Source organism: Seriola lalandi, unplaced genomic scaffold (assembly GCF_002814215.2).
Source record: "Seriola lalandi dorsalis isolate HSWRI2012SDOR001 ecotype SW California unplaced genomic scaffold, Sedor1 jcf7180002054590, whole genome shotgun sequence".
Taxonomy (NCBI): Eukaryota; Metazoa; Chordata; class Actinopteri; order Carangiformes; family Carangidae; genus Seriola; species Seriola lalandi.
In genome coordinates, this window is record NW_019525143.1 from 257,053 (window position 1) to 266,673 (window position 9,621).

The 9,621-nt window shown below is 46.7% G+C and overlaps 1 protein-coding gene across 2 annotated transcripts in view; it reads right to left on the minus strand.

Moving 5' to 3' along the window:
• Positions 1 to 3,517: 3,517 nt before the first annotated feature.
• fgfr1b (fibroblast growth factor receptor 1b) overlaps positions 3,518 to 9,621 on the minus strand; it is a 32,235-nt gene continuing 26,131 nt past the window's right edge. For both annotated transcript variants that reach the window (XM_087177339.1, XM_023419054.2), the window contains 11 exons: positions 8,331 to 8,475; positions 8,045 to 8,235; positions 7,802 to 7,947; positions 7,227 to 7,348; positions 6,531 to 6,641; positions 6,263 to 6,453; positions 5,727 to 5,849; positions 5,565 to 5,635; positions 5,335 to 5,472; positions 4,989 to 5,094; positions 3,518 to 4,307 (listed from right to left, as the gene is read on the minus strand). In XM_087177339.1, coding sequence (XP_087033465.1) covers positions 4,233 to 4,307; positions 4,989 to 5,094; positions 5,335 to 5,472; positions 5,565 to 5,635; positions 5,727 to 5,849; positions 6,263 to 6,453; positions 6,531 to 6,641; positions 7,227 to 7,348; positions 7,802 to 7,947; positions 8,045 to 8,235; positions 8,331 to 8,475 — 1,419 coding nt within the window. In that variant the 3' untranslated portion in view covers positions 3,518 to 4,232. The remainder of the gene's footprint in view (positions 4,308 to 4,988; positions 5,095 to 5,334; positions 5,473 to 5,564; positions 5,636 to 5,726; positions 5,850 to 6,262; positions 6,454 to 6,530; positions 6,642 to 7,226; positions 7,349 to 7,801; positions 7,948 to 8,044; positions 8,236 to 8,330; positions 8,476 to 9,621) is intronic.

Here is a 9,621-nt window from a genome sequence, read left to right on the forward strand (position 1 = left end):
GGGGGGGTGTTCACGCTGGTCGTGGGGCCTCTCTGTGACTCCGGTCAGGGGCCACGGCGCCGGTCTGACGTCACTGTGGAGTGGAAGTTGTGTGAGGCGTTTAAAGAACGGGAGGTTCCTGCGTCTGTGACGTCAGATCTGACGACTCGGCTCTTTGTGTGAGAAATAAACGACGTGAATGATTCAGTTCGGCTCCTGTGATTTTATTCATGTTGTTGCACCAAACATTTAAAATCTGAATTATTAGAAACTTATTGAGAAAATTCAAAAACAAATAATGAATAAAATAACAAATAAACAGATGAATTAATGGACTGTTGATTATAACATGTTGTAAGTGATAATCTTCACTTGTCTATCTCTTTAATCAAAGACCTCTTACTACCTCTCTCTGGAGCTTTCAACCGTATGGTCTTCATCAGCAGATGGGGGCAGGGGTTATTACGCTGCCAGCTGTTATCAGGTAGAGACAGCTGCATAGATACTTATCCAGCCACTGATGAAGACCATGAGATTGAGGTGAAAGCTTGGTAATCAATTCACAGTTTTACTTATCGTTTTATTTATCAGTAAAATGCAGCTGAAGTTTTAAAGGTAAAAGTTTCTGATGAACTTTGAGGCTGGACTTCATCAGGGCAGTTTGTGGAGCCGCCACCAGGTGGCGTCTGTGCACGTGGAAATCTGTGTTCGGTGTTTTCTCAGAGATTTTTCTGATTTATTTAAACAGAAATCTCTTTAAAGAGAAGCAGTCAGCAGCGTCGCAGCTCTGCTCTTTGTGATGAAGCTCTGTGTCTGAGAAGCTGCAGCACGACAACAACAGATCTCATTTACTGAGTCACGGAGAGAGAACCGGAGAACCCACTTCCTGATTGTTCCCAGAACATCCACATGAGGGCGGCACCGAGGGTCATCATGATACTGAAGGTCTGACAAGTTAGAAACATGATTAATCTGGAGTCAGTTAAATTGTGGATTAATCCGCCACTGAAAATAGTCCCCAGCAAAAGCACTATTTCCTCCTGTTTGTTGAATTTAAAAGAAAAAAAAAAAGTGTGTTTCCATTCACCTGCACATTTTCAATTTGTGCACGAAAAACTTTTACTTATTGTTGTGTTTGTTTTTTTAAATATATTTTTCTTCAATTTTTAACTTTCTTTTTAATTAATTTCTTGGTCTTTTGTTTCTCTCCCTTGGTGTCTCCAAGGGGGGAGGGTGTGTGTGTGTGTGAGTGTGTGAGTGTGTGTGTGTGTGTGTGTGTGTGTGTGTGTGTGTGTGTTGGGGGGGGCACGACACATGTATTTTGCTCTGTTGGATTTGCTTTTCTCTTGTTCATAAATACAGATTTAAACTACATTTACACATGTGGCAAAACGTTTTTTTCTAAGTGTGATGTCAGAGTTGTTTCATCACTAAAAAGTAAAACGCAACATAAAGTCTTAACTCACTTCAATGAAAGGCAGATTATAAGGATGATGTCACCACCATCAGTAGATACTGGCGGAGCAGGTGAGAGGTGACACCTGGGAAACAGACTCAGACATGGAGGTAAATAACTTCCTCCCCCCCCCCCACTGTTTGTCCAGGCCTGCTGGAGGTGAAAAGTGACACCGCGATGGCTCCCGCTCCTCTCAGCCATCTGTCCACATGGTCACGGCTGACCCATCACGGCTCCTCACCTTTGCGTTCCGGCCCATTAACCTCCATCAGGAGGGGGTGAGAAAGACGAGCGCCCTCCCCCCTCCTCACATCCTTCACAGAGGTGTGTTTGCTCCAGCAGCTCAGCGGGGGGTCACAGTCTGAGTGTTGGCTGACGGCAGAGCTCATGGAGCGTTAACGGCCTCATTTCCAGGAATTAGAGCTGTGAAATATCAGCTCTGAGGAAACTCACAGTTCTCAGTGTTCTCTGGGTTTGGAGGAAAAAAAACAGGGAAACATTTTGTTCAGACAAGTTTTGGAAAAAGAAGTTACAACATAGTTAATAAAAGAGGCACAAGTGAACACATAAAAACAAACAACATAATAAAACAAAAGTTAAACCACACAGAGAGTCTGCAGCCATGCTAGCTGCTCTCTGAGGCTACATGCTAACATGCTAACAATCACAAGTGCAGCTGAGGCTCATGGGAATGTGATTTTTGTTGCAGGTATTTGGTCATAAAAGTTTTGATAAATTAAAAAAACATGAAAATGATGTTGATGTGATTGTTGTTGTTTCTTGAACCAAACAAACATGTTTCCTTCACGTCTGCAGGATATGATCTGATGGTGCTAACAATGCTAAAGCTAACAGTGCACAACAATGTGACACATCTTACCTTCATCATGAAAACTGCAGCTCCTGTGATTTGGATATGACACGTGGTCGTATTGAGATTTTGATTATATTTTGGTGTGTGTTACAGATGTGACAGATGTTGATCGGTTGGTGCTGGAGGATGTTTTAAATACTCAGATCTGAGAATAAAAGAAGCAAAGTCACAGACATTTCAGCTCTACCTTCTTCAGTTTCCTGTTTGGAGCCTCAGCGACGAGAGCCAATCAGCTGATTACCAAGAGGTAGTTACCTGTAATCAGTGGCGTCCTCAGGTGCGCCTCACTCAAAACCTTCCACACAAACCTGTATTCTACCAGTGATTCATGATGCAGCATCTTTGTTTCTCTGGAAGTGATTCATGTTTTCGGGGGAATCGGAGATCTCTGAAGTGTTTCTGTGGAAAACAGGAAGGAGAGAGAAGACGCCTGAGGCCGTTCAACCTGAGTCTGTAACAGAATACACTGCACACACACACTGTGTTTGTAATGTCAGCTACAGAGGGAATAACACTGAGCTACATGATGAATATTCTCCTGTCGTATGTTACACACTGTTTCCTCCCTGCGGGAGGGAAACGCTGCCTCAGGCTCCACAGGGAAAACCAACCAGAGGAAGGTCTGTGTGTGTGTGTGTGTGTGTGTGTGTGTGTGTGTGTGTGTGTGTATGTGTGATGAGTGTGATAGATGATGCAGAGGCCCACAGCCAAGTCTGTCTTCCCACAATTCATCTCTTTTTGTCCAACATACACGAACATATTCAACAAGTAGACAGGTCCTGATGGAGACACTGGGAGTCATGCTTCATCAAGATCACACACACACACACACACACACACACACACACACAAAAAGGAGCTGATCACAGCCACGTTATGCAGTGATTGGTCCGGTGTGTTCAGGTGGGAGGAGCCAGGGATTGAACATCTCTGTTTTCACTCTTCATGCAACAGTTTCTGTCACTTATTAAAATCTGAAACTGAATCGTCTCCATCATCTCGTCCGGCTTCTCCCTGATGTGATGATGGAAACGTGTTATAAACCATTTATAAACAACTGATGCTCTTATTCTTTAATGTGTATCCACTGTGGAGGCTCTTATTTTGGAGGTGCTCAGTTGTTGGGTGAGAAAACTGTGTCCTGTAGAAAGCAGATGATTATTTTTGACCACATTTTGTCCATTGAATCAACATCACGACATCACAGCCTCAGTAAAAACTGGAGGATTTTAATACTGTTAATCAGTTATTACACATTCAACTAGAAGCGTGAGGTGTAACTGCAGGCTGTCGTCAGCTGGAGGATAAGTGCAACGCGGAGGTGAAACGCCGGCATCATCTTTGGCAACATGACATCACTGTGGGCGACCAAACTCGATGCGTCAAAACAAACCGAGGAACAACTTCATGAATAAAATGCACAAGAAATAAATCTATAAATCAGAAGCTGCAGATGGAAAATAAATCCAAATAAAACCAAAAGAGTTTATTTTTCTTACAGATTTATTTGTGTATTTTATTCATTCAGTTAGTTTTTAGTTTCTTTTTCTCTCTGTAATAAATCCAGTTTGGTCTTCCATAAAACACAAACTATTATTTACAATATTCACACTGAGAACATTATGGTCGTGAGCAGCAGCGCAGCAACAAGCCGGCTCTCCGTCCTGTGTCAGAGGGTGAACTCAGTCTTTGGCCCCGTGTGGGGGAGTCGCTGTGTGAGCTGCTTCCTGAGTCCGGCTCAGTCCAGCTGTTCTTCACATCAGGCTGCTGTGATGGATGACGGTGGAGCAGCTCGTCGTCTGAGCTCCTCTGCCCAGCTTCTTCTTCTTCTTCTGGGACTTCTGCCGCCGCCGCCGTCACCGCCCAGCACAGCAGAGGAAACGGGATGAAGGTGATGCATGAAGGGAAACAGTCCCAGGACGTTTATGTGGAGTAACAGGAAGCAGAGGAGCTGACCGGACAGTACTGGACCAGAGGGACAGCCAGGTCCAGGTACTCCTGAGGAGACAGGCAGAGGATTAGAGACCGCTTCATCTGAATCTTTAATACTGAGGCTGTAGTTTCTATTATAATCAATAATCAATCAATCAATCAGTCAAACTGTATCTGTCCAGCACTTTTCATACAGTTTAGTTCAAAGAGCATCACAAACTTTTCAGACTTAAAAAGCTAAAATAACATCAGCAAACAAAAAATCTAAAATAAAAGAAGAGAAAATAGAATAAAATACAATTTACAACATAATTACAATAAAATAAGTGAATAAATAAATTAGTGTTGAACTGGACTAATGTGTCAGAATATTAGAAACACTCTCCATTAACTACGAGCTCAGTGTGAACAGCTGGATAAACATCTGTCTGATAGTTTAGCCAACACTGAGCTGTTGTACTGGATAACATTAGACTGTAGAGGTGTACCTAATAAAGTGAGCAGGGGGAGATTGTGTAAACAGGTTTAAATGTTTTAAAAATATTTTTCCCTTCATGTGAAACATTCATTTATTTCCATGAGATAAAAACGTCACATGATTTAAAAGCATGAACAGATTTACAGACGGGCTTTAGAAGATGAGGACGTTAAAGTTCCAGTTGTGTCTCTGTGGAAGGAGTGTGTGTGTGTGTGTGTGTGTGTGTGTGTGTGTGTGTGTGTGTGTGTGTCACGGTGAATCACAGTCACCTGATTCGCCATGAGAGAAAGTGTTCGGTCTAAATCTTCTACCAGCTGCTGGAAGGTGGGTCTGCGAGAGGGAACGGCGTGCCAGCAGTCCCTCATCATCAGGTACCTGAACACACACACACGCACGCACGCATGCACGCACGCACGCACACACGCGCACGCACACGCACACGCACACACACACACACACACACACACACACCACTGTTAGAGGGAGAGGGAGGGTTGTGTCTCTGTGGAAGGATCTGATGGAGAACTGACACGTGATGTGTGTGTGTGTGTGTGTATGTGTGTGTGTGTGTGTGTGTGTGTGTGTGTGTGTGTGTGTGTGTGTGTGTGTACCCACAGCTCCTGCGTGCATGCGGAGGGTTTCTCCATGCGGTGTCCCTCCTTCAGCAGCTTGAAGAGCTCCTCCACAGGGACCCCGGGGTAAGGAGACCCCCCGAGGGTGAAGATCTCCCACAGCAGGACTCCGAACGACCACCTGCGGGAAAAAACCCCCAGAAACCCCGTGACATCAGCGCCTGTTGCGGCTCCTCCCACAGGAAACTGACAAAGACGGTTAGTGAGACTCACACGTCGCTCTGGTGAGTGTAGATCCGGTCGAACAGAGCTTCAGGAGCCATCCACTTCACCGGCAGGCGACCCTGTAACAGAACCAAACACACCGTCAGTCACATGATCGCCCTGCCGCTGACGCCGTGCTGAAGCCGTGCTGACGTCGTCCTGTCGTCTTACGTTAGTCGTCTTCTTGTAGTAGTCGATGTGGTGGATGTCTCGAGCAAGACCGAAGTCGGCGATCTTCATCACGTTGTCCTCCGTCACCAGCACGTTCCTGGCCGCCAGGTCTCTGTGGATACACTGAGCATCAGAGAGGAGACGCGTGTTTAAATTCTGTCACACCAGCTGAGAGCTACAAGTTTAACCAGCGGCAAGCGGAGCATCTGTTCGGGACTACTTTCAGCGGCGGATTAACCCACGTTTGGTGCTGTAGAGAGGATATCGGCAGGACAGTGTGTGTGTGTGTCAGTTTCCCTGTTCAATAAGAGATTCTACTTGAGCTGGGATTAACAAAGAGCTGGAGGAGCGTCGCTCCAGACTCTGTGTTGAGGTTCTTCTTCAGTCTCATTCGTTACTGATAAAAACATCAGTAGAAAGACAGATTTACTTTCTCTGGACTCGTCACTGAAGCAGCTTCAGAGGAAACCGCGATGTTTGTTCTGATGCAGCTGCTGTCACGTGAAAGTGTAAATGAGTAAATGATAGAGTCTGACCTTCTTGGAGGCGAGGTACGCCATCCCTCTGGCCACCTGGTACGCCGCAGACACCAGCTCCCTGATCTCCAAGCTGCCCAGCGAGGTCTGTCTGGACCCGCTCCAGTACTCCAACCCGACCGGCCGCCGAGCCCGGAGGAACTCCCTGAGGTTCCCCTGCGAGGCGTACTCCACCACCACGTACAGAGGTCCTGAGGGGGGGGGGGGTCAGCGTTAACATCTGCACCACACACCAGCGCCGACAGACGCTCATCGCACACACACTCACCGTCCTGAGTGCACGCTCCCAGCAGGTTGATGATGTTCTTGTGTTTCCCGATCATCTTCATCATCTCCATCTCGGAGATCAGGTCGGACAGGTCCTTCTCTGTGGCGTCCGCTGCAACAGGTTCATGTGACATCATCACCATCAGCCTCACGCTCAGGTTTACATTCAAACTGTCTCCAGACACAGATCCAGGTGCTCAGGTGTTTTCCACACCTGAGCACCTGCGACACTGGAGCTAGCAGCTGTTTGAAATAGTCTCATGTGTTTCAGTAAATTTGGGAGTTACACACTTTTAAAATTCTCTCTCCCACAAACAGTTTCACCTTCTCACGTTCTTCACTTCAGCTGCACAAATCCAGTTTTATCAATCACAAGTCAAGAAACTCATAAGCTTCATTTTTTGCTCCAGTCGCTGCAAAAACACATTCACACACCTGCATCAAATAATGTGAAGTCATGGACGTGCACATGTGCGAACGAGGGGAGCGACACTCTGGAATATTTTCTCATGAATAAAATTTGGGGATATTTTACAAACAAAAGTTAAAAACTAGAAACGAGTCGCAGCTGCTGAATAATCGCTCACTGAAGACGGAGCGCTCTGACTTTCACATCCACACGTCTCTGTACCTGTTCAGAGGTGGGAAAATATTTGGCCAATTAGAGGAGCTCGTTTAAGGGTCAGGGCTCTCTCACCTTTCAGCATCTTCACGGCGACCTTAGTGAGGCGCGTCGGCTTGTTTCTGTCCACGCCCACGGCCTCAGCCAGCATCACCTGACCGAAGCAGCCTTCTCCCAGAGGCTTCCCCAGCGTCAGCCTGACACACACACACACACACACACACACACACACACACACACACACACACACACACACACACATCGAGGTTTGTCATCATTGTTCGTTATGAGGTTACATGAGGTCACAGCGGAGGGCGGAGATAAGTGAAGGGTGTAACCTCTGGTGTGGGCGGGGCCTAGAAAATGACTCACTACGTCCAGGAACTGACAAGTCTCAGCTGGAGGAGTAATTAGGAATCGACTCGTCATCAGGTTCAACACAGACACAACAACTGTTCATCTGTTTGACCTTGAACACAACACAAGTGATCTGCTGCTGTTTGTATCTTAATGATCTGGTATTTAATTGTACATATTATATTTCATTATATTATTTATCTTTTTTAAATATTTGCCCCCCCCCCCCTATCTTGTGTGAAAGTCAGTTTAATAAGCGGCTCCACAGACGGGTTGTGTTGAAGACGGCGTACCGGTCTCGAGGAAGCTCCCACACCGGGTCGTAGGGGAGCTCGTACTCCGACACTCCCGCCAGGAGGGTGGTGGCGGCGCTGGAGAGACGAGACTGACGCATCAGACACATCCCCGACTGCAGCGAGGACGAGGACTCCACCGACACCTGCGGAGGAGGGACAGGAGGTCTGAAGGCGACTGAACTTTTTGGAGACAGCGGCGGACGTCTCGCCCGTCTCCTCGGACAGCGGCGGCCATCTTACCTGTCTCCTCAGAGGAATGCTCTTGGCAAGTTTCTGGACGGCGAGCTGGCTGCTGAAGTCGCTCTTCTTCGGGGCGCAGCAGAGTCTGCAGATGACCGCCGTGGCAGTGAGGATGATGATGATGAAAAACCCCAGGCAGTAGATGAAGATCTCCAGGTATGTCTGGGAGGGCAGGGGGGAGGGGGGCAGGTCTGAGAGGGGGAGGAGTCAAGAGACAGTCAGGTCTTCACAGAGAGAGAGAGAGAGAGAGAGAGAGGTGCTTCACAGTCTGAATGTCTCCACTCACCGTCCACCACAGTGAGCCACGCCGAGTGGTGGGAGACGCCGATGGAGTTTCCCGCCAGACAGGTGTACTCCCCCGCATCGTCCAGAGAGACGTTCCTCAGAGTCAGAACCTCCATCTCCTTATCCGTCGTGTTCAGACCTGCAGTCTGAGAGAGAGAGAGAGAGAGAGAGAGAGAGTTGATGTCAACACTCCGACATCACAAGACGTAAATCATCAGTAGAAAACACAAAGTAAACTGAACATTTCTCCCAGAATAAATAAGGTTTCCATCACGAGGAGAACTCAGCGGGTCAGTCGCTGTTAGAGGCGCCTGAGGAGTTTGTGTTTACAAACGAGGAGGCGACAGGATTTGGTTTCATGCCGTTCTGCAGATCAACAAAACAGCAAACACAGAAGAAGAAGAAGAAGAAGAAGAAGAAGAAGAAGAAGAAGAAGAGGATCGCAGCTATGAACGTGATGGAAACCATGATTCAAATATTCAAATGTTTGAGGAAGGAAATGTCTTCAACATGTTACACAGGATCCGTCCTTTGTGATTGTAACTGTGGATGTAAACAGAAGCTCGGTGTGTTTACAGGAACACTCGACCTTTAATTTGAAGGAAGTGGGAGATAATTGAGGAAAGTTTCCAGGCTGCCGCTGAGTGAAACACTCTGACATTTATAGTTTAGAAACGACTGAATAACTGATGAGACTCTGTTTTTAATTTCATCCTCATTACGCTCAGCCTGCGCTGTGATTGGAGGAGGGACACAGTGAGACGTGCGAGGCTGCTGGCCGCTCGCCGCGTACAGAAAACCACTCTGAGCGTCTTTCATCAGGAGGCCTCAAAACTTCACAGATGTGGTCTGACTCTGTTCTGTCACAGAGGAATCAAACCCGTGTCACGCAAACTAACGAGCTGCTCAACCACCAACAAATACAACGAATTACAGCAGAGCTCAACATGCTGCTGCCATTAAATCTCTTATGTAGAAAACTAACTGCAGAGTAACGTTTGAGGAACTAACATTTATTTTGAAAGGTTGTGTTTTCCTTTAGGATCAAATTTAAATATACTGGTACCAGGTTTTAATCCAGTGTAAAGTTCTGTGTCCATGTGTAGTGTGATTATAGATCAGCTCTAGCTTCTATATTAATACTGTGAAAGTATCAAAGCCTCAGTCCACAGAGAAATGCACACAGCCTGTATTCAGAAACTGAGCCTTAAAACCAGCCGTCAGGACTTCTGGAACTTTGTGATGTCACAACAAAGCAGTCACCAAGCCCCGCCCACCTGGACCCACCATCC